A 23,883-nucleotide genomic window follows, 5' to 3' on the forward strand; every position below is an offset into this window, starting at 1 on the left:
ATGTGATCATCCTGTGGAAGCATGTGAATTTTTTTAAAAAGCTGCTTGTTTTCCCCATTTGCAGGTTCTGTACAGAGTAATGAGATGTGTGACGGCTGCAAACCAAGTGTTTTTTTCTGAGGCTGTGTTGACAGCTGCTAATGAGTGTGTTGGTGTTTTGCTCGGCAGCTTGGATCCTAGCATGACTATACATTGTGACATGGTCATTACATATGGATTAGACCAGCTGGAGAACTGCCAGACTTGTGGTACCGATTATGTCATCTCAGTCTTGAATTTACTCACATTGGTATGTGGATTGCTCTTTTTGTTGCTTTCTAGTGCTTTGATTCATCCAAGGGCCTCGCATTTAAGATATGTAGAAGAAAGAAGGATTTTTGCCTTTTTTTTTAGGGCGTGCATTAATCACTTTTAGTATCTGTTTGCTCTTAGTGTTTGAGTGTAGCATTACCTGTTTTTCAACAGAACTCTATCTTTCATCTAAGATTTTTTTTTTTTTTTTTTTGCTGCTGATAAATATTCAACAGAAGGTGCTTTATAATTATCTTGGAAGACCCTGTTTTGTTTCCCATATGAAACTTTATATTTTTAATCGTAAATATTCTCCCTCCCTTTTTATTATGGACATTATGAAGAACATAAAAAGAAAAGTAATGAATCCTGGGATCCTTCATGGTGAACTCCTCTAACTGGAAGCACAGGGTTCCCTCTGGTTTTGCTGACTCTGCCTCCTCCTTGCTGCCCCTCATCCTCAACTGGATGAATTGAAGCAAATTCTGCTTTCTGGGAGTTTCTGCCAAATTTACATCTCCTTTGCCAGTGCAGTAAAATGCTCATGTGTGAGTGTAAGGAACATGGATCCCATTTAGGTGTCTAAACATATCACACTGCTGAGATCTTAAGATACAGGTTAGATATATTTTTTTCTAAATTAATTCAATTGAAGCAGCTTTTAGATTAACAGAAAATGAGTTCCCGTACTTGCTTCTCCCCCTCCTTTCCAGCAGGTTACCTGGTCTGTGGGTGAGCAGATGATGCAATATTGTGAGCTAAGTTGACGGCTCTCTTTATAGTTCACTGAGTATTGTATATTCTGTGGGTTTTGATGACCAATTAATCAAGTGTGTCTGCCATTACAGTATCGTATGGGATATTCTGATTTCCCTAAAAACCATTTGTTTCCAGTGCTTACCTTACTGCATAGTTCCCTGGCAATTCCTGAGCTCTGTTGTCTTCAGTTTTGCCCTTTTGGACTCAGGCTGTTGCAGTCTGGTTGTAGGTGGCCTTCTTTTCACTCAGCAATAGGCATTTGAAGTCCCTCCTGTTTGTGGGGGACTTGATCAGCTCATTTTTTTTTTTCTTTTAGATTGTGGAACAAATAAATACAAAACTGCCATCATCATTTGTAGAAAAACTCTTTATACCATCATCCAAACTACTATTTTTGCGTTATCATAAAGAAAAAGAGGTAAGCGATTTATTTTTAATGACTTGAATTTTCTTAAAGGTAAACTGGTTTTCGTTTTTTAAATAAAGGTACTCTGAACTACTGTATATGTTGTAAATAAAATTTACAAGCTTATCAGCTACCCAATAAAATCTATTATATTCACTAGGTGAATGTTGAAATATCCGTCTTCAACTTGTATTTACATATGCTTCAAAGGCAGTTGTAAAACGGGACAGGAGAGAACATGAGAGCGCTGTGCAAGTCTGAAGCCAGGAGCCTGGAACGCTGTCTGTGTCTCTCACATGGGTGGCAGGGGTTTGAAGACTAGGTCATCTTTCGTTGATTTCTCAGACACACTATAGGAAATGGAGCAGCTGGGACTCAAATTGGTGCACATGTGGGATGCCACTTTTGCAGATGGCAGGTTAAGTGCTGTGCAACAGCATTGGCCCCTGCTTTCAAGGTTTTAAAAAAGGCTGGTTTTCCAAAGGTTAGCTTCCCAAAGTTTTTTTGTTTCCAAAAAAAAAAAAAAAAAAAAAATGTAAGATCTCAGAGGCTAGCATTGTATACAGCAGGTAGGGCTGCTCCTGCAATGTTGACATTCCCATATAAGCACCAGTTTGTGTTTTGACTGCTCTGCTTCTGGTCCAGCTTCGTGCTAATGCACTAGGAAATAGGAGGTCACCCATATATTTGTGTCCCTGCTACCCATGTAGGATACTCCAGTGAAGATCTTGCCTTGGGTTTGCCCTGAGTTTGTGACCAGATGGTGAGTGAGCCAGTGGATGGAAACTTTCCTTCTCTGTCTCTTTTTAAACCTAACATTCAAATAAATAATTTTTATTAAGTAACCTTTACAGTAAATTTATCTTTGTTTTTTAAGGATTGATTCATTTATTTGAAAGATAGAGTTACAGAGAAAGGAGGACACCCACCCACACACTCCCTCTCTCACACCCTCACGCTCTGTCCACTTGTTTACTTCTCAGATGGCTGAAATAACCAGAATTGGGCAGGCTGAAGTTAGGAGCTTGGATTTGTTTTCCTCGTGGTTGGTAGTGGCCCATACTTGGGTCATTTTCCATTATTCTCTTGGGTACTTGGCAGGGGCTGGTCCAGAAGTGGAGCAACAGGAACTCCAAATAGATCCCAGGTGGATGCTGGTATTGCAGACGATGAACTGTTGTGCCGATTCTGAATTTGTTTGTTCTTTTTGTAGATTTATTTATTTTTATTGGAATGGCAGCTTTACAGAGAGGAGAGACAGAGATAAAAATCTTCCATCCATTGGTTCACTCCCCAAATGGCTGCAGTGGCCAGAGCTGAGCCAATCTGAAACCAAGAGGCAGGAACTTCTAGGTTTCCTCCTTGGGTGCAGGGTCTTAAGGCATTGGACCATCTTCTGCTTTCCCAGGCCATAAGCAGGGAGCTGGCTGGGAAGTAGAGCAGCCAGGACACAAACCAGTGCCCATATGGGTTCCCGGGCACTTGAAAATGGAGGATTAGCTATTGTGTTTGACCCTGAATTTATCAATCTTAAGTTGAGTTGCATCCCAGCGCTGTGTGGGTACTGACTTGTTTTGTATGTAATCGTGGATTTAGCTTTCCTGTGGTTGTAACTTCTGAATTTGCTTTTTTTCTCAGGTTGTTGCTGTAGCCCATGCTGTCTATCAAGCAGTGCTCAGCTTGAAGAATATTCCTGTTCTGGAGACTGCCTATAAGTTAATCTTGGGAGAAATGACTTGTGCCCTGAATAACCTGCTACACAGTCTGCAGCTTCCTGATGCCTGCTCTGAAATAAAACATGAAGCTTTTAAGAATCATGTATTCAATGTAGACAATGCAAAATTTGTAGTTATATTTGACCTTAGTGCTCTGACTACAATTGGAAATGCCAAAAACTCGCTAATTGGGGTAAGCTGTGTCTTACTACACGTTGGTGTATTGCATTTATTGTCATGTCAGTGTGCCTACAGAATTACTGTGTCACTGATGGCGATTTTATAACAAGCAGGGAGAAATACTGTCAGGATTGTATCCTTGTCATTATATTTAATCTTTCTGTTTTTGTTTGATCAGAATTTTTAACTTTTTTTTCTCTAGGGAGTATCTTTTAGAAATTTTTATTTACTCTAGTATTTTAAAAAAATTGTCAACATTCTTCACAGTTCAAATATGTAAGGTACTTACGCTGTTTCTTCCTTCCTTCTCTGGTGCCTGTCTTCTTTCCACCAAAGTTGGTGCTTGTATGTGGTTTTAGATTTTGGCTGGCCACTTCTAGTATGAACATTCATACATTCTTTTAGGAAAAGAACAAAAGGGTTTTTGTTGTTGTTGTTGTTGTTGGGAGGGGGACATAGAAATGACTGCTAGGAATATTGCTCCTTTATTGGACCTTACAAGATTGGGAAACAATTTTAATAGAATGTGTAAGAAAGGAGGGTAATGTCAATGTTTGATGTTTATGTTTGTTTGCCTACCATAGTGCTTGACCCGCTTACCTGTGTTAGGCTCCTTTGCTTATTGACTGCTTGAAAGCTGAAGTAAAATTTCCTTCCTTACATACTAAAATTGGGTGTTGATGAATTTACATTTCATAAAGATTTAAGAAATTTTATGCTCTGGACTCTAGAAGTAGAGCGGGAGGGAGATAGGGCAGTGAGGTGGAAGGGAGTGTGTTTGCAGTAGGAATGGTGGACAAAGCTGGCAGAGTGTGCCTTTTTGTTGTTATTGTTTCTCACTGGACGGGGTATCCTGCCATTTGCAGTAGATAGGAAAATTAGGAAATGCCATCCAATATGCTGACAAGTACGAAAATGTCAGGCCAACAAATAGCAAGCTGTGGCCCAGGAGTCACAGTTTTAATATACTCACAGAATTATCAGATCATTATCACCCTGGCAGCTAAATTTGTGCACAGAGTGTTAATGGAACACAGCTACTGTCATTCCTTCATTTTGTTTGAGGTTGTTTTCTCATTGTAGTTGCAGAGTTGAAGACTTGCCTTATTAACTAGAAGTGCTGTATGTCTCACAAGCTTAAGATAATTACCGTCTGTCATTAGAAAAAGTTTGCCAAAGACCCCAGGTTTGAGTGTTTAGTGTTAGATCATTTCCAAATTTAAGTATGTAATTTTAAATTTGAAGAAGTCTGAATACTTATTTTATTTCTACTCTTGTAATTTTCTTTTGTACACCATCAGATGTGGGCGCTGTCTCCAACTGTCTTTGCGCTTCTGAGTAAGAATCTGATGATTGTGCATGGTGACCTGGCTGTTCACTTCCCTGCCATTCAGTATGCTGTGCTGTACACATTGTATTCTCACTGCACCAGGTACTGTATTGTACACATTCTTTTTGAGGGGGGAGAAAATGAAAACATTGTATTTTTTAAAGAGGAAGGAAGAGGGGAAAGAGCTTTTACAGTGTAGGATTTTAAGAATGTGAGCTGATTTTGGACTTGCTTCCTAGCGAAGTTTGACCCACCCTTTCTCTTTCAGGCATGATCACTTTATATCTAGTAGTCTTAGTTCTTCATCTCCTTCCTTGTTTGATGGAGCTGTGATTAGTACTGTAACTACAGCTACAAAGAAACATTTCTCCATTATATTAAATCTTTTGGGGATCTTGCTTAAGAAGGACAACCTTAACCAGGACACAAGGTAACCAAAACAATTTTGTTACGTTAAGTGATCCTGCATTTATTGATTTGCCTTTTGAATGTAACAAAAAGGAATGTGGATTAGGGGTGAGATATAGCAATTCTTTATTGTAAATACTAGTTGGGTTTTATTATTTATGTAGCTGTTCTTGTTCTTTCCCAAAAAAGTTGAATGCAAAATCCCACCCTTTGATGTTTCATAACACGGTGTATCTATAGAGATCTTAAATATTTTGCTAGTTTGTTACTATAGTGTTTCTTTTTGAAAGGTATGCAAATTTTAATGTTTGCTTCTTATTGCTTGAGATGTTAGCAAAACCAAAATGAATCAATGTAAGATTAGGTTTTTTTCTGTTTCTTTTTTCCTTTTTTTCTTTTTTTTTTAAATTTTGCGTGTAAAGTCGACTGCATTCTGTGTTTCAGGAAACTGTTAATGACTTGGGCTTTGGAAGTGGCTGTTCTAATGAAGAAGTCTGAAACATACGCACCATTATTCTCTCTTCCGTCTTTTCATAAATTTTGCAAAGGCCTTTTAGCCAACAGTAAGACTTTTTTTGTTTTGTTTTGTTTTGTTTTAATTTGGAAGCCACAGAGACATAAACAGCTCTTAACCACTGGTCCACTTCCGAAACGCTCACAGTGTTTGGGCTGGGCCTGGGCGGCACACAGAACTGTTGAAGTCTCTCACTTGGGTGGTAGGGACCTAGCCTCACCACTTGAGCCATTCCACTGCCTTCCGGGGTGTGAACTGGTAGGAAGGGAGAATCATCAGATGGGTCTGCTATGCAGACCCAGGCACTCGGATATGGGGTGTGGGTGTTTATCAGCCTTTGAGAAGGAATGTTTGGCAGTGAGAGGGAGATAGTCACTTGAGCTCTTCTATTGGCTGAAGATGTGTAATGCTTAAATGTTTCTGCCAGTGAGGGCTCCGGGCAGGAATAGGCAGAGTAATGCAGAGTAAGTGCTCACAGTTGAATCAGTGGTTGGGTTCAGAAAGTTAGGACAAACTGTCCTCTAATTTATTTTGGCCAGCTGAGAGTAAATGTCTTGTGTTCCCAGCTCTTGTTGAAGACGTGAATGTCTGCCTGCAAGCCTGCAGCAGTCTACACGCTCTGTCCTCGTCCTTACCAGAGGACCTGTTGCAGAGGTGGGTGCTGCGACTCCTCTTTTGACTCTAGAGCTAATGATGTGAAAATGCTGCCACACTTGGTGTGTTTCTTTCATTTCCTCTTAGGTGTGTGGATGTCTGCCGGGTCCAACTAGTCCACAGTGGAACTCGTATTCGACAAGCATTTGGAAAACTACTGAAGTCAATTCCTTTAGATATTGTTCTGAGGTATGACCTTGCTTGGGGGCATTGTAGTTTTACAATCTAATGGCCATGCACCTTGGGGGGAAAGATAGATGACCTGTTCAGTGCATTCATTTCATGTCTTCTTTGATACCTCTTAGTGACTGAACAAGTGTTAAAAGATCAAATGTGCAGATGTAGTCTAATACTTTTACACTTTGAATAATTCATATGTGTCAGAAGTGTGTTTCTTAGTAGTTCAAATACTTGGAATCTGAACTGCAATCTTTTTTTTTTTTTTTAAAGATTTATGTATTTTTATTACAAAGTCAGATATACAGAGAGGAGAGACAGAGAGGAAGATCTGTCCAATGATTCACTCCCCAAGTGACCGCAACGGCTGGTGCTGCGCCAATCCGAAGCCGCGAACCAGGAACCTCTTCCGGGTCTCCCACGCGGGTGCAGTGTCCCGAATCTTTGGGCCGTCCTGGACTGCTTTCCCAGGCCACAAACAGGGAGCTGGATGGGAAGCAGGGCTGCCGGGATTAGAACCGGTGCCCATATGGGATCCCGGGGCGTTCAAGGCGAGGACTTTAGCCACTAGGCCACTGTGCTGGGCCCCAACTGCAATCTTTTTATTCTTACTGTTTTTGATTACATTTCAGAGCTTTGCCTAAGACTAGGAAGTTGTTGTAATTCTTTCCAATTTAGTTACCAAGGAAATGATCCATTTACAGAGTTTGCTAATCTCTTAACTAATTCTTTTGCATAACAATGACTGTTTTCTATCTACAGCAATAATAATCACACAGAAATTCAAGAAATTTCTTTAGCATTGAGAAGTCACATGAGTAAAGCGCCAAGTAATACATTCCACCCACAGGATTTCTCAGATGTCATTAGTTTTATTTTGTATGGGAACTCTCACAGAACAGGGTAAGACTTCCTTTTTACTTTTTTCCGTTTATTGTACCTAGTGAAAGTAATTTTAAAGACTCCATTGAGATTCCCCCAAGTTTTGAGGAGAAAACAGGTGTCCAGGGTAGTAGAGTAAGAAGTTAAGTTCTCCAGTGAGTTATTCTAGTTTTCATTAGCAGAGCTTTCTTCGAAGCTAACGTACAAGAGTGGGCTTTGCGAGTGAGGAGAGGTGGTTCCTGGGTAAGTGATGTGGTGTTAGCCTTCCTGGCTGGCGACCTGGCCTGTGGGCCTCTGGGCCTCTGGAAGCTAACACCACATCAAACCATTTACGCCAGTGATCCATTCACACGTGTTCCATCCTATAACAGACTCAGAATGAAAAGTGAGATTTTATCTGTTATAGTATAGAAAAAGTAGAGTCTGTCCTGCTCCTCCATTCCCTCTGGTTTGTTCCTTTTTGATTGTCCCTATGTGTTAAATATGAAACTACTTTTCCCCAGGAAGGACAATTGGTTAGAAAGATTGTTCTATAGCTGCCAGAGACTTGATAAACGTGACCAGTCCACCATCCCCCGCAATCTCCTGAAGACAGACGCTGTCCTCTGGCAGTGGGCTATCTGGGAAGCAGCCCAATTTACTGTCCTCTCCAAGTTGAGAACCCCACTGGGCAGGGCTCAGGACACCTTCCAGACTATCGAAGGTAACCAGCTTTTGCTGATTTTTTCCAACCTTGTCGTGCAGATAACCCTCAAAGTTTTACTAACTCCCAAATAATGAGTTTCTTATGGTTGTTAAAGCAGATTTAAGAGTATGTGCTTTTTTTTTCTTCCTCCTTTAATGTTAATGCTTTATTGGGAAGCTTTCATTGAGCAGTGATATTTGCAACCTGGTTATCTGTTTTTATTTTAAAAAACTTAAGAGGATTTGTGTGGAAGAAACGCTGCCATTTTAGGATTGTATTTAATTAAGGGATAGTTGGGATATTTGATAAACATAAGCTTGTGAAATGGAGCCTGTGTTTTAATTTAAAATGTCTTTGTTTTCAGGTATCATTAGAAGTCTTGCAGCTCACACCTTAAACCCCGATCAAGATGTGAGTCAGTGGACAACTGCAGACAATGATGAAGGACACAGCAGTAACCAGCTTAGACTTGTTCTCCTTCTGCAGTATCTGGAAAACCTGGAGAAATTAATGTATAACGCATATGAGGGCTGTGCTAATGCACTGACATCACCCCCGAAGGTTGGTGTTCGCAGGATCGTGTTGATGGTGTAGTAGTTACATGATGAAACCTGACAGTAGGTGCAGGCCTGAGGTTACAGCGGATGTGGATGTGTGTGTTTGCTTGACATGTGTTGGATATGTCTGTACTGTAATTTAAAACAGCCGTAAGTTCTCTTTTTTTTTTGCCCCCTCCCTCCTAAAGGTCATTAGGACTTTCTTCTATACCAATCGCCAAACTTGCCAAGACTGGCTGACTAGGATCCGACTGTCTATCATGAGGGTCGGATTGTTGGCAGGCCAGCCAGCAGTGACCGTAAGGCATGGCTTTGACTTGCTTACTGAAATGAAGACCAACAGTCTGTCTCAGGTAAATCTGTTTGCCAGAAACATTTGCATCTAATTTCTTAGATTTGATGTATGGATAAGGTTGTTTGTAAAACTTCATCCAGTGTTTTGTAAAAAGCAATAGTTATCAAAGTCTTGCGTTTATGGTTTCTAATATGTTACGGGAGTATGTATATCAAATTTTATTTCAAATTTTTGCCCTGACAGAGGTAAGAATTTAAGTGACAGCAAGATTTCTTTAAAAGTGAGGGAGTTAAGATGCACTTCTAAGAGTGTGGGTACCCTGCCGCCCCGTGGAGATACCCACCATGAGTGAGCCAGAGAGTTGCCTTTGAGGAGGGGAGAGGGCAGGAGGCCAGAGGGCAAGACTGAGAAAGGCCAAAGGCTAACAAAACAGAAGTCGAAACAGGGGTACTGCCCTGTGTTAAACTGCCCTGTATGGGACAGAGTTGGTGCCTTGGTTGCATATACAAGTAAGGTGGAGTCAGTGGGATTTAATATGTGTGAGGCTTTCTGGGAGTTCCATGGCACTTCCACACTTCGACATGGAGTTTAACTTCCTCATGGCCATCATGTCATTTCCTTCTTTCTGGTCTGAGAGAGAGAGAGAATATATGAAAATCAAGTGTATGATAGGAAAGAGCGCATCCTGTATTGTAAGAAGTAATTACAATGCAGGACTATGCGGGAATTATTAAAAAATCTTCCAGTTCACCTGTCTCTTCCTAACCTTCCTGCTTAGTTCTAACACTTCGCATAGAATATACTAAAAATGCTTGTTTCTTATATGTGAGGGTTGGAACTTGAAAGGTAATTCCAAGACATTTGTCTGTAGGAAAAAGAAGTTTTATAATGTATGGGAAAATGCTGGAGTCCTTTCTGGCTTATAAAATGTTTTCACAATAAATGAGTAGATAAAAAACACAGCAAAGTGTTGGCTAATTGAGTTAATGTCAGCAGGTAATACTAACAAAAAAAAAACTTAATCCTTTGTCAGTTGATGTTTAAGAATTCCAAACTTAGTAATGTGAAAGTGGTGGTTAAATACATGTGGCTTTAAATAGGCTTGCAACTATGACCAGTAGGTGTACATTTAGTAAGGATGTGAGATTTAGTTATACCAACTTCTGTGATTACTTTTTCTAAATATTGCTTCCAGGGGAATGACTTAGAAGTGACGATCATGATGGTGGTAGAAGCACTGTGTGAACTTCATTGTCCTGAAGCTATACAAGGAATTGCTGTCTGGTCATCTTCTGTCATTGGAAAGAATCTTCTCTGGATTAACTCAGTGGCCCAGCAGGCTGAAGGCAGGTGAGTTGAGAGCACCATCCAGATTGGAAATTGCCGGTCTATTCAGTAGAGCTATACTCGAGCTCATGTACTCTGAAGTGGGATGTGGGAGGCCTAAGTAGTATTTGCAGTACCTTAGCCACTGCAGCCCCTCATCCCCTGGCCAGGTCCCTTTGAATTAGTTTTCATGAGCTATGAGGAAGAGATCTGATTTGTCCCTGTTTCGTTCTCATTTCTTATGGGGTAGTGAACTCACTGTCTTAGCTTATTGCATATGGTAGGTTTTTACTGTTACTGTGTTTTTAAAATGAGGATGCTTTAATTTACATTTCAGGTTTGAAAAGGCCTCCGTAGAGTACCAGGAGCATCTGTGTGCTATGACAGGGGTTGATTGTTGCATCTCCAGCTTTGATAAGTCTGTTCTCACGTTGGCCAATGCTGGGCGCAACAGTGCCAGCCCTAAGCACGCTCAGAATGGTAAGTACTCAGTGCTTAGATCAAGCAGCCGAAGTTGGAGTCCATACTTTGTATTGATGACCTTACTGTGTGCCTTTCTCTGCTCTTTGGAATGTTTGTAATTGCTTGAGCTCTTATTATTATTTTCTTATTTATTTCTTGTTTAGGTGATTCAAGAAAAACTGTGCTGTCCAAACCAGCTGACTCTTCCCCAGAGGTTATAAATTATTTAGGAAATAAAGCTTGTGAATGTTACATTTCAATTGCGGATTGGGCTGCAGTGCAGGAGTGGCAGAACGCGATCCATGACCTGAAGAAGAGCACCAGCAGTACTTCTCTCAACCTCAAGGCTGACTTCAACTATATAAAGTAAGGATTTCTTTTGTCACTTATACGTTGTGATGCCTACTACAGCTGAAACAATCTTATTCATTTTATGCATATATAAAGTGTATATGGCGGAAAAATACTAAAATTTGTGATATCTACTAATGCAGAATGGTTTTGTATCTAATAAGAATAAATGCAGTACAAAGCCAGTGGAGGAGAAGGCATTCATGCAGGGCAGGACAGATTCCTAGCAGCCATTTGATACCGAGTCTCGGAACTTACTGTTCTGAAACCAGGTAAGAATGGATTTAAGGGACCTCGGCTGTGGTATAGTGGGTAAAGCAGCAGTTTGTGTGCCAACACTGAGCTGGTTGGAGGCTGGGCTGTTTTACGTCTGATGCAGTCCCCACAGATCTGCCTGGGAAAGCAGTCAAGAACGGCCCAATTCTTTGCACCTGTGTCGGAGACCCAGAAGAAGCTTCTGACTTTGGACTGGCCCAGCTCTGATCTATGTGGCCATTTAGGGAGGGATGAGCCAGTAAATGGAAGATCCCTCTTTGTTTCTCCCTCTGTTTGTAACTGCATTTCAAATAAATAAGTAAATCTTCAAAAAAAAACAGAACCAAACTAATTGGATTCGGAACTCAGATTTTGAAATTGTTAGTATAGAAGTGGTTATTCAAGGCTCTTTTTTATGTTCAGTTTTTTGTTTTTAAAGATTTATTTATTTTTATTGGAAAGTCAGATATACAGAGAGGAGGAGAGACAGAGAGGAAGATCTTCTGTCCGATGATTCACTCCCCAAGTGAGCCGCAGTGGCCGGTGTGTGCCGATCCAAAGCCGGGAACCTGGAACCTCTTCCAGGTCTCCCATGCGGGTGCAGGATCCCAAGGCTTTGGGCCGTCCTCAACTGCTTTCCCAGGCCACAAGCAGGGAGCTGGTTGGGAAGTGGAGCTGCCGGGATTAGAACCGGTGCCCATATGGGATCCCGGCGCGTTCAAGGCAAGGACTTTAGCTGCTAGGCCACGGCACTGGGCCCTGTGTTCACTTTCTGTACTGGTTTACGAGCCAGCAGAGCAGAGAGGGCTCTAAGAGCAATGAGTGTACAGGCAAGAGAGCTGCAATCAGAATTTGTTTTAGCGTTTTTGTGAAGGGATGGGAGATGGGGATTATTGAGGAAAACACAGGATGTTCAGCAAGGATGCCATTTACAGGTAGCATATGCTGCAGGGACTAGTCAGCCTCGGTAGGTGCTTCAGGGGCTACAAAGGAGGAGGGAGTGTGCTGTAAATGTAGAAGCCTGGTTAAATTATACCGTGTGGAGACATTTATAAGTGAAAAGGTAATGGTAAATTATCCACTCAGTGTTTTTGAAGTCAGGAAAGGGAAGCTGTGATATAGAAAAATATTATCTGCTTATCTAAATATTGGGGCAACCTAAGAGTCTCAGGCCATTAGAAGCTGTTGCTGGAAGGATCTCCCCTTTGCTGTGCCTTAAGGAAGGCAGTGAAGGTGGGTACAGCTAGAGCGTAGGAGGTATGTAGTGGATAGTAAAGCCATAGCGGCCTTCTGAGAGGCTGTGGTGGAATGTTCTGAGTTCACAGAACATAGGGTGTGCATGAGGGGCCTGCCGCTGGACAGGAGCCACGGCCCCTCACAGCAGGAAGAATGCTTGTGTAATGCACTAGACCTGAGCAGGGTACTGAGCCGAGTCATCATGGCTCATCTGAGCAGCTGGTGATTGCGTTGACTCAGGTCTGTAGACGTACAGAGTAGGGGGTTCCCTTACAGGGGAAGTGACACTATGCAGGGCACGTGGAGGTAGAGGAAACACTGGCATGCTGCCGTCCTCTTGCCTGGAGAGCAGCTGCTGTGGAGATGGGGACAGAAGGAAGGGTCTGAAAGCTGCAGTTAGGAGTGTGAGGATAGGGCCTCTCGTTCTGGCATTGAGACTCATCATCTGTCAGAATGGGGCGGGGGAAGCAGTTCTCTGAAGCAAGAAAGTTCTGTGCAGCAGAGTGGCAAAGAGGAGGGCTGAGATACAAGGTGGAGATGACAGGGTCTTCAGGGTTCTCAGGTGAGGAGTGAGGCCATGTAGGGAGTTCTGCGGGGAGCTGGGCAACTGAGAGGCGTTGAAGATGTGCTCCGGAAGTGTGCAGTCGGTGAGCTGGGCAAGCTCTGAGGGGGACGTGCTGCAGCACACGACGGGGAAGCTCACTGCAGGTGCATGAGCTCAGCTGAACTCCCCTAGCTGGGACTTTGTACTTTTCCCATTAAGTGCTAGGTAAGGTGGTAGTCACTTCTTCAGAATAAATGTAAACATGGTGTCCTGCCCCCGGCAAGAATTTCTTCAGAATGCTGTATGTTGTGCTGTTTGTCTAAAAGTTGTTCTGTGTTTGGTTCTGCAGGCTGGAGAAGTTGTAGTATAAACTGACCACATTTTAATTACAGGTCACTGAGCAGTTTTGAATCTGGAGAATTTATGGAATGTACTGAACAGCTAGAGTTGTTACCAGGAGAAAATATCAATCTGCTTGCTGGAGGAACAAAAGAGAAAATAGGTATTTGAGAAAATGTCTATAAAACTTACTGTTAAGGCTAACTTGCTCCCAAGTTCTTTTGTGTGTTTTATTGGGGGTGGAGTCTCTTGTGGAACAGTAAGTAACTTGAGGACTGTTCCATGTACGTTTGTTTTGACATTGAGAAATGGTTAGCTAAATTGAAGTACACGGAAAAGGACTCTTACTACTTTGAGATTTATCTCAACATTTCTTCTGAAAAAGTACAAATTAATACTTAAAACAATATTTCTCATGGTTTTCAGCTTAATGTAGATAATTAAGTTCTTTATCACAATACTTGGTAAAACATGTTAAGGTTAGTATTATGAGTATTCTGTTAACATTGATGTGGTGGAATCAGTAATATTTGCTCATATAGTTCTAGATTTACTATGCAAAGTAGCAGATTGACTTGCTAATTTTTGCTTTTAATTGATTTTTAAAATCAAGTGGATTTTGTAAGTCAGGCATAATTTTATGTAGTTTTCATGTAGTTATCAGCAATGCTTACTGATAGTATTCAGCTGCCTAAACTTTCAATATGAAAAGAGGTATTTACTAGTAAAAACTTTTGTACATTAAAAGCAAATTGACTTAATGAAATTTGTCTTAACATTTGTAGATATGAAGAAACTGCTTCCTAACATGCTAAGTCCAGATCCAAGGGAACTTCAGAAATCCATTGAGGTTCAGCTCTTGAGAAGTTCTGTGTGTTTGGCAACTGCTTTAAACCATGTGGAGCAAGATCAGAAGTGGCAGTCTGTGACTGAGTGAGTGCAGTGCTGGGGTGAACGTGAACCCGCTCTGTGTGGTGCATGCTGGCAGGTGCACTGGCGAAGACGGTACCTACATCTTCAAAGATTGTTTGTATTGGAAAGGCAGATTTACAGAGCAGAGTTGACGGAAAGATCTTCCACGCATTGCTTCACTCCCCAGATGGCTGCAACAGCTGGAGCTGAGCCAGTCAGGAGCCCCCTCCAGGCCTGCCATGCAGGTGTATGACCCAAGGCTTTGGAGCCATCTCCACTGCTCTCCTAGGCCATGAACAGAAAGCTGTGTGGAGAATGGAGCAGCTGGGACACGAGCCAGTACTCGCATGGGATACTCAGGCTTGACTGGAGGATTAGCCGATTGAGCCATCACAGTGGCCTCCAATTCCTAGATGTGTAAATCCTAGTCCTGATAGCTTCATTTTAGTGATAGAAGTCATACCTAGATAGTTGTGAATGCCAACATATACTGAGGCTGAAACTAAACAAATTGTAAAAATTCCCAAAAGCGATTTCTTTCTTTGCTCTTTATTTGTTCATGTAGAGCAGCCTGCTTCCTTATCCTCTGCCCGACTTTGGATGCAAGTGTAGGTCTTAACTGCCGCTTGGTTTCTTCCCTTCTTCTCTGCCTGCTCTGGCTCAGGTTACAAAGATTTCAGCAGGAATTGACGGTAAATATTTTGTTTCAGGAATGTGGTGAAGTACTTGAAGCAAACATCTCGCCTAGCTGTTGGACCCCTGAGACTTTCTACCTTAACAGTTTCTCAGTCCTTGCCAGTTCTGAGTACTTTACAGCTGTACTGCTCATCTGCTTTGGAGAACACAGTTTCAAACAAACTTTCAACAGAGGTGTGTATGTGTGTATTCTTTGTCAACAAGTTTAAGATTTATTTTATTTTCATTGGAAAGTCAGATATACAGCGAGGAGAAGAGAGGAGAGGAAGATCTTTGGTCTACTGATTCACTCCCCAAGCAGCCGCAATGGCTGGAGCTGAGCCGATCCGAAGCCAGGAGCTTCCTCCAGGTCTCCTATAGGGCTGCAGGGTCCCAAGGTCTTGGTCCGTCCTCAACTGCTTTTCCAGGCCACAAGCAGGGAGCTGGACGGGAAGCGGGGCTGCCAGGATTAGAACTGGCGCCCATATGGGATCCTGGATGTGCAAGGCAAGGACTTTAGCTGCGAGGCTACCACACCAGACCCATCAACATGTTGTTTGCAGTGGTAATAGGCATTACTACAGGACTTGCGTTTTGAATGTTTTAGAGCAGCATTTGTACTTAGATGAACTGATAAAAACAGATATTTGAAATTCTGCTTTAATTATGTGCGGCAAATGGAAGGACCTATAGCTCAAGTATGACTAAATTTATTTATTTGAAAGAGAGTGACTGAGAAGGGACAATATCAATAGAAAAATCTGTCTCTGTGGGCTGGTTCCCTCCTGAACAAACACACTGCAGTGTCTGTGGGCATCTCAAGGGGTGGCGTAGCCCGCAGTGACACAGTGCCCAAGCATCTGCTTGTTTTTTAGAAAATGCACTGATCTGTTTGGTAGGATTATTGAGAAATTGTGGTGATAGGTGAGTCTTCAAAGTGTAGTTTCTTCTAGTGTGTACTTACCATGTCCAATTGGAGTGTGTTTGGTAGAAAGGCATAGCTTAGTAAGACTGGGGTAGATTTGAACTAGCTGCTCTCTGTTGGTGTCTCAGAACGAGTGTGTCTGCAAACACAAAAAGACACATTTTCTACATGAAGTTTTCAGTTAAGTAACCTTTGTTTACTCTGACAGGATTGCCTGATTCCACTCTTCAGCGAAGCTTTGCGTTCCTGTAAACAGCATGATGTGAGGCCTTGGATGCAGGCGTTAAGATATACCATGTACCAGAATCAGTTGTTGGAGAAAATTAAAGGTATATAGTTTTTAAAGCATAATCAGCTTTATCAAGATAAAAGGAAACATTTGAAGAATACAGTTTGCTGAATATTGGTGCATTGTCACCTGTGTAACTGCTGGTACGATCAAGATGCAGAGTGCTCAGCTGACCCCAGAGGGTTCCCTGTTGCCTTTTTAGTTCTTGCCATTTGTCCTCGTCTCAGGCAATTGCTGATTGGCGCTAGGTTAGACTTCATGTCTGCCTTCTCTTTTTTTTTTTTTTAAAGATTTATTATTTTTTATTACAAAGTCAGATATACAGAGAGGAGGAGAGACAGAGAGGAAAATCTTCCGTCCAATGATTCACTCCCCAAGTGAGCCGCAACGGGCTGGTGTGCGCCAATCCGAAGCCGGGAACCAGGAACCTCTTCCGGGTCTCCCACGCAGGTGCAGGGTCCCAATGCATTGGGCCGTCCTCGACTGCTTTCCCAGGCCACAAGCAGGGAGCTGGATGGGAAGTGGAGCTGCCGGGATTAGAACCGGCGCCCATATGGGATCCTGGGGCGTTCAAGGCGAGGACTTTAGCCGCTAGGTCACGGCACTGGGCCCATGTCTGCCTTCTCTTGCTTGGCAAGATATGTGTAGATATGCATGTATTCCAGGGTTGGTGTTGTGGTGCATCAGGTTGAGCCACTGTCTGCGGTGCTGATACCCCATATGACCATGTATTCATGTCCTAGCTGCTCTGCTCTTGAGCCAGCACCATCCTAAAGCTCCTGGGAATGTACTGGCAGATGACACAACTACTTAGACCCTTGGCAGCCTTGGAGTTACGTCTCCTGATCCAGACCTGGCAATGTGAGCCATTTGGGAAGTGAACCAGTGGATGGCAGTAGTCTCTCTCCTTCTTCCACTCCCTTGCCCATCCTACACTTCTTCCTCTGTTTGTGAATGCCTTTTAAATACGAAAAAATTCAATAAAAATAGATTTATAAGATGTTTAGTTAAAAAATGAAACAAAGCAGAAAGCTGCATTTGAAGTGGGCTTGTCCCAGTGGTCTGATACGAGACAGTGGCCTGACTGGCCGTGCTGCTGCCCTTGCCCCGGTTGCATTGTCTGCATCAGTGAATGCAGTCCTTTTGTTGTGCTGTGACACTCCTTTGTAAGGCTCTAGCACAGCTCCATTCTTCATTCTTTGGTGGGTTTTTTTCAAGGTTGGCTATTAATTGTAAAGCTTCTACAAACATTTTTATGTACAGTTCTTTGGAATGAAATTGTCGGGTCATCTGGAAGAACTTTCAGATGGGCAGTTTTTTATAAAGCAGTTGTACAGATTATATTCCTTTTGGCATTTTTGGAAAGTTCCATTTGTTCTACACACTTGGTACTGTCAGTCTGCATTTGCATCATTGGCATGATGAGTGTTGTTTCTTGGAGCATTTTGTTTTCATTTTCCTGATGACTCATGGTGTGTTGAACATCTTTTCAGTTGCATAGTGACCGTGGTGTACCTTATTGTTGAAATGTCTTTTCAGGTCTTTCACCCATTATGATGAAGTCATAATGTGATTGTTGAATTTTAGATGTTCGAAATGCATAATTGGGGAATTACTAGTGGTGTAAATAGTTATATGCCTTTCACTTTTTATTGATTTGAGAGACAGTATAAAGAGCATGCACTTCCACCTGCTGGTTCACTGCCCAGCACAACTCTTCCCTCACGCGTGGGCAGGCAGGGCTGGAGCTGGGAGCTGGGACTCGGCCAAGTCTGGCAGGAACACAGATATTTGAGTCGTTGTTAGGGGCCGAGCTGGGAGCTGGAGCTGGGCATTTTGTAAAAGATCTATTTATTTTTATATGAAAGGCAGATTTACAGAGGAAGATAAGGAGGAAAGGAGACGGTAGAGAGAGAATGGGTGAGAAAGAGAGAGAAGTTCCATTTAATGGTTCACTCCCCAAATGACCTCAGTGCCGAAGCTGAGCCTATCACCTATCAGAAGCCGGGAGTCAGGAGTCTCTTCTGGGTCTTCCACATTGAGTGCAGGGGCTCAAGAACTTGAGCCATCCCTCTTCTGCATTCCTAGTCCATAAGCAGGGAGCTGGATGTGAAGTCAAGCATCTGGGACTAGAACCAGTGCTCATAAGGGATGCTGGTGTTGTCACAGGCAGAGGATTAGAGTGTTGGGCCACTGTGTTGACCCCTGGATCTGTGTATTTAACCCAACTACTATCATGTGAGAACCACTAGGCTAAATGTCCACTTGTGTCACTTTTGAGATAAAGAAAAAACGATTGTTGTGTTTATATATATAGATGCTACCAATTTACTTTATTCCTCCAATCTGGAAAAGTTTTTGGATTTCTGATGGACTATAGAAAGCATGCTAACTGAAGTTACTGAGTGAATCTGAATATAGATGTCAAGTAAGCTAACTGGCGGGAAACATGTTTATTGTACAGTAGGATGATTTCTGGCAACTGACTCAACTGGCCTATTCATGCTGGGCAGGTGTTGCTTTGGATTATTGGCCCACAGTGAAAATTGAGGGCCTCAGGAGAAATTATTAAGCTTCTGAATTGATTTCCTTTTCAGTTTAGGGAGATTTTACCTGTCATGAGATTTTTTCAAGGATTGTGTGAGATAAGACATAGAAGGCTTAACCCAGCATGGTGTGTAGTATGTACCCAGCCTTTCCCTGGCCAGTAGCTTTTTAGATTGCAGAGAAGCTAGCAACCCAACAGTTATATTTGGAGGCTGAACTACATTTTTTCTCATTTTAATTTTTATTCCATAATTGCTGATTAAGTGTGCTTTGTGTCTAATACTGTGCTTAGCACTGAACTGTAGTGGGGAAAACATGAATGATGCTAAAAGAACACGGAAGGGGGTACTTAATGTAGTTCTAGGAATCAGCCAACAGTATAGAGAGGAAGTGACATTTATGCTGAGACTGGAGGCAAGTAGAAATGGGGGAGAAGACAGATTGTTGGGTTAGTAAAATCTGTGAAAGTAGGAACAAATATCATGAAGGCTTCTTAGATGTTTTGTTCAGCCATGGGAAAGTAGGAAGAAAGGGGGTTGCATGAAATTGAGACGGAGTAGAGTGCAAGGAACCAGTGCATTATAAGCCAGATGCATTTGTTTGGGCTTTCTCAGATGACAGTGGGAAGCAATCAGAGGGTTTTAAGAAAGTTAAATGCTTAGATTTACTTTTGTGTTCCAGAGTGGAGAATGGGGGTCAGTGCAGTGATACAACAGGCTAATCTTCCTCCTGTAGTGCTAGCATCCCATATGGGCACCAGTTTTAGTCCTGGATGCTTGACTTCTATCCAGCTCCCTGCTTGTGGCCTGGGAAGGCAGCAGAGGACGGCTCAAGTCCTTGACCCTTGGTAACCCATGTGAGACCTGGAAGAGGTTTGTTCCTGGCTCCTCAGCAGCTCTAGCAGCAGATGGAAATTCTGTCTTTCCTCTCTGTAAAGTCTGCCTCTCAGAAAAAAATAAGTAAATCTTTAAAATAGAAAAAATGGAGAATGGGCTCAAGGAGGGTAAGAAGAGGTAGAAGGAACTGGTTAGGCTTAAGTTCCTGCTAAAGGAGTTTGCTAGTGGTGGTCGGAAGGACAGAAAAAGCAAATGGAAATTGAGGATGGAAGAAAGGCCCAAGGTAATTGCCACAGATTCATTTTGGCATCCATGTTGATGGTATGCCTACAACAGAAGAAAGCAAGAGGCTTGGAAAGTGGTGGCACTTAAATTGCAGTGGTAAGGTGAAAATGTCCTTCCTATGAGGTGACCAGTTGGCTGCTGGGACTTGGATGTCAGGTCTGTACAAGAGTTAAAGGTTCAAGATTCACCAACATTTCTTGGGAATTGAAATGACAGGGACAGGTGATATTGTCCCCAGAAGAGAGTGTGTCAAGTGAAGGAAAGTAGCATCTACGCAGGCCAAGCCTGAGGAACAGCAGTTACAGTGGAGGAGGAGGCTGGGAAGGATTCTCAGTAGGGTAGAGGAAAGCCAAGAGAGAATGGGGTGGTAGGATGGGCATCCTTACGGAAGGAGGAAGGTGAGTCAGCCTCGCCCTTTCCGCTAGATGCCTCACAAAAGACTGAGAAACTAGGAAGTTAATTCCTCACTGTGAATGCCTTTTACTCTTTTCTGTTTCATTGTATATGTTGATTCAATAAAGCGTTACTCTTAGTATATGCCACGCATTATACTGACTGCTAAAGATTTGATCATCTTTGTTTGGGAGGTGGTAAAGGAGAATAGTTAGGATTTCTTTGGTCGTGTTTCTGTGCAGTCTGGGGATAGATAAATCGGATACTAATGAAATGTTTTCTTCTCTCCAGAACAAACAGTCCCGGTTAGAAGCCATCTCATGGAATTAGGTCTGACAGCAGCAAAATTTGCCAGAAAACGGGGGAATGTGTCACTTGCAACAAGACTGCTGGCACAGTGCAGTGAAATTCAGCTGGGGAAGACCACCACTGCACAGGATTTAGTGCAGCATTTTAAAAAACTGTCCTCTCAGGGCCAGATGGACGAGAAATGGGGGCCTGAACTTGATATTGAAAAAACCAAATTGTTGTATACTGCAGGTTCGTAAGATGAATAACAAATAATACACAAATATAGTAAAAGTCATGTACATGAATATTTTGCATATGTACAATATATTCATAGGGAAGTTGCTTCTTTTCAGCTACTGTAGACTGTTTGCATCCTGAGTAAGATTGTGTGTGTTTGCCTGTATAACTCAGAGCTGAAGGACATTGCCAGGCTCGCTACATTGTGTTGAAGAAGTTTGCAGGAATCAGTGATGGTTGCTGAATTCACGTGATTTTGAGTTTGTTGCTGTTCCCTAAAACAGTGGGTCAGTCATCTGCTTTTGAGGGTGCTGAGTGCTGACTCTGTTCTACAGGCCAGTCTACACACGCAATGGAGATGCTGAGTTCATGCGCCATCTCTTTCTGCAAGTCTGCCAAAGCCGAATATGCGGTTGCAAAGTCAATCCTGACCCTAGCAAAGTGGATCCAGGCAGAGTGGAAGGAGATCTCCGGACAGCTAAAGCAGGTGTACCGAGCCCAGCAACAGCAGCAATTCTCAGGCCTCTCAACCTTGTCTAAAAACTTACTCACGCTCATAGAACTGCCTTCTGGGAACACCATGGAAGAAGAATATCCTCGGATTGAGAGCGAATCCACAGGTGGGTTGCCATTAGCTTTCAAGTATTAGTTGCACAAGTTCCACTTCTATTTTATTCTTTTAAAAAATTTGTATTTAATTATTTGAGAGGCAAAGAAGAGGAGAAACACTTCCACAATCAGTGATTCTCTCCGCATAAGGCAGGGTGAATTATCAGAAAAATAGGATAGTAGTTTCACTCTGTGTGAATGCCTGTTGTATTAGACACCATTGCCCTGTTTTACAGTTTGGGAAATAATTAGCCTTTTTCTAAGATGTGAGAAGTTCCTTCTGTTCTGAAGCTTGGGGTGTAATCGCGTGTGTCAGTCTTCATACGTAATTATGTATTTTGATAAGGTCTTTATTCACAAGGGATGTGTATAAATCTTCATCTTGGCAAATACATTAGTGCATAGTCCATTTTCTTTATACCTCCTAAATGAATTTTTTTTTTTTGCTTCATGAGCTTATGTTTGAATGAGATGGTATACTTAGCATGAAGCCATTGCATTTTTGAAAATATTTAAAATTAGTCCAGACCAGTAAGGAAATTGTCAGTCAGATCAACAGTGTTGACACCTACAACATATCTGACACCTGAACTATTTACCAAATTGTCGAAAAGGTGTGTGTGTGTGTGTGTGTGTGTGTGTGTGTGTCTGTCTCTTTAACTCTGCTTTTCAAGTAAATTTTTAAAAGATAGATTCAGTGTCATGGTGTGTTAGCTACCTTTTATGGCACACTGGCATCCCATACAAATGTTGGCTTGAACTCCAGCTGCTGCATATCCTGTCCAGCTCCTTGCTAATCTGCTAAGCGTCAGAAGATGATCTAAGTCCTTAGAACTCTGTACTCATGAAGGAGACTGAATGTAGTTCCAGGCTCCTGGTTTTGGCTTGGCTCAGGTCTCGCTCCAACCTTTACAACCATTTGGGGTGTGACCCAGCTGTTGGAAGGTTTGTCTGTTTGGATCTCTGCTTTTCTTTCTAATGCTGCCATTCAAATAAATAAAGTCAATCCTTTTAAAAAAAAAATCTGTGCTTCATAGGTGATAATGTAAGCTTGCTTAACCCCCCCCCCTTTTTTTTAAAGATTCATTTATTTTTATTTGAAAGTCAGATATAGAGGAAGGAAGTTCTTCTGTCCGATGATTCACTCCCCAAGTGGCCATAACGACTGGAGCTGAGCTGATCTGAAGCCAGGATCCAGGAGTTTCTTCTGGGTCTCCATACTGTTCAGGATCCCAAGGCTTTGGACCGTCCTCAACTGCTTTATCAGGCCACAGGCAGGGAGCTGGATGGGAAATGGGGTCCCTGGGGTCCACATGGGGTCCCAGTGCGTACAAGGCAAGGATTTTAGGCACTAGGCTACTGCTCTGGGCCCTATATTAGCCTTTTTAAAAAGCAGAATCAGATTTGTGCCTTATCAGATTTTATGGAAAAATATTGTAGAATTTAAAGATTGCTTGCTTACTAATAATGGTAATAGGATTGCTATTGAAATTTTAAAGATGTGACATTGTTGACATGGTTTTTTTTTTTTTTTTTTTTTGGCATCATGCAGTACATATTGGAGTTGGAGAGCCTGACTTCATTTTGGGACAGCTGTATCACCTGTCTTCAGTACAGGCACCTGAAGTAGCCAAATCCTGGGCAGCACTGGCTAGTTGGGCTTATCGGTGGGGCAGAAAGGTGGTTGACAATGCCAGGTGTGTATGTTTAAATATGTAATTCATACATTACAAGATATATATGTAAAATGTCTGCTGGTATATAATGCTTTGATAGCTGAACTCCTGTTGACTTGTATATTTTTATAGTCAGGGAGAAGGTGTTCGACTGTTGCCTAGAGAAAAATCTGAAGTTCAAAATCTGCTACCAGACACTGTAACAGAAGAAGAGAAGGAGAGGATATATGGCATTCTTGGACAGGCTGTGTGTCGGCCAGCAGGGATTCAGGCAAGATCACCATTCCGACCCACTGGGTTGTGAGGAAGTTGTTTGTGCATACTGCATCCATTGTTTAATGAGATCAAGATAAAAGGGTTAAGAGTATTTTTCTAATAAGTATTAGTTTTACAAAAGTTCCAGTTCTGTTTAACTTCTGGAGATATCAGTTCATTTTATGAGGGTCCTGTTCAAGGAAGGAGACGCTCATTTTGTGTAAATTAAATCCCTCTTTTAGTTGCTGTTGTGACAGGAAGTGTGCAGGAACATGAACGGAATATCCAGACATTCTGTGTGGGCCCTGTGCATGCGTGTGTGTATACTTCCCGGCGTTCTGGGTCCTGCCAGTTCTGGAATGCTGGAACTACGGAATGCTGCTTCTTCAAAGGCATGACTTACTTGCCTGTCTGAATTTATTTATTGATTTATATTTACTTTTATTGGAAAGGCAGATTTACAAAGAGGAGGGAAAGATTTTTTGTTTACTAGTTTGCTCACCAAATGGCTACAGTAGCTTGAGCTGAGCTGACCAGAAGCCAGGAACCAGAACTTCTGAGTCTCCTGCACAGGTGCATGGTCCCAA

General features: G+C 42.2%; 1 protein-coding gene across 3 annotated transcripts in view; it reads left to right on the top strand.

Annotated features, from left to right (window-relative positions):
- The window catches only part of SMG1 (SMG1 nonsense mediated mRNA decay associated PI3K related kinase), a 98,532-nt gene that overhangs the window by 39,997 nt on the left and 34,652 nt on the right, over positions 1-23,883 (top strand). For all 3 annotated transcript variants that reach the window (XM_004586788.3, XM_058680777.1, XM_058680778.1), the window contains 23 exons: positions 65-289; positions 1,367-1,468; positions 3,095-3,364; positions 4,653-4,783; positions 4,950-5,111; positions 5,534-5,652; positions 6,170-6,257; positions 6,345-6,446; positions 7,197-7,337; positions 7,820-8,019; positions 8,366-8,562; positions 8,747-8,911; positions 10,049-10,203; positions 10,517-10,659; positions 10,806-11,007; positions 13,420-13,529; positions 14,152-14,299; positions 14,989-15,148; positions 16,087-16,207; positions 20,520-20,768; positions 21,092-21,376; positions 22,918-23,062; positions 23,174-23,312. In XM_004586788.3, the coding sequence (XP_004586845.2) occupies positions 65-289; positions 1,367-1,468; positions 3,095-3,364; positions 4,653-4,783; positions 4,950-5,111; positions 5,534-5,652; positions 6,170-6,257; positions 6,345-6,446; positions 7,197-7,337; positions 7,820-8,019; positions 8,366-8,562; positions 8,747-8,911; positions 10,049-10,203; positions 10,517-10,659; positions 10,806-11,007; positions 13,420-13,529; positions 14,152-14,299; positions 14,989-15,148; positions 16,087-16,207; positions 20,520-20,768; positions 21,092-21,376; positions 22,918-23,062; positions 23,174-23,312 (3,759 nt within the window). The remainder of the gene's footprint in view (positions 1-64; positions 290-1,366; positions 1,469-3,094; positions 3,365-4,652; positions 4,784-4,949; positions 5,112-5,533; positions 5,653-6,169; positions 6,258-6,344; positions 6,447-7,196; positions 7,338-7,819; positions 8,020-8,365; positions 8,563-8,746; positions 8,912-10,048; positions 10,204-10,516; positions 10,660-10,805; positions 11,008-13,419; positions 13,530-14,151; positions 14,300-14,988; positions 15,149-16,086; positions 16,208-20,519; positions 20,769-21,091; positions 21,377-22,917; positions 23,063-23,173; positions 23,313-23,883) is intronic.

This window comes from Ochotona princeps, chromosome 24 (genome assembly GCF_030435755.1).
Source record: "Ochotona princeps isolate mOchPri1 chromosome 24, mOchPri1.hap1, whole genome shotgun sequence".
Lineage (NCBI taxonomy): Eukaryota > Metazoa > Chordata > Mammalia > Lagomorpha > Ochotonidae > Ochotona > Ochotona princeps.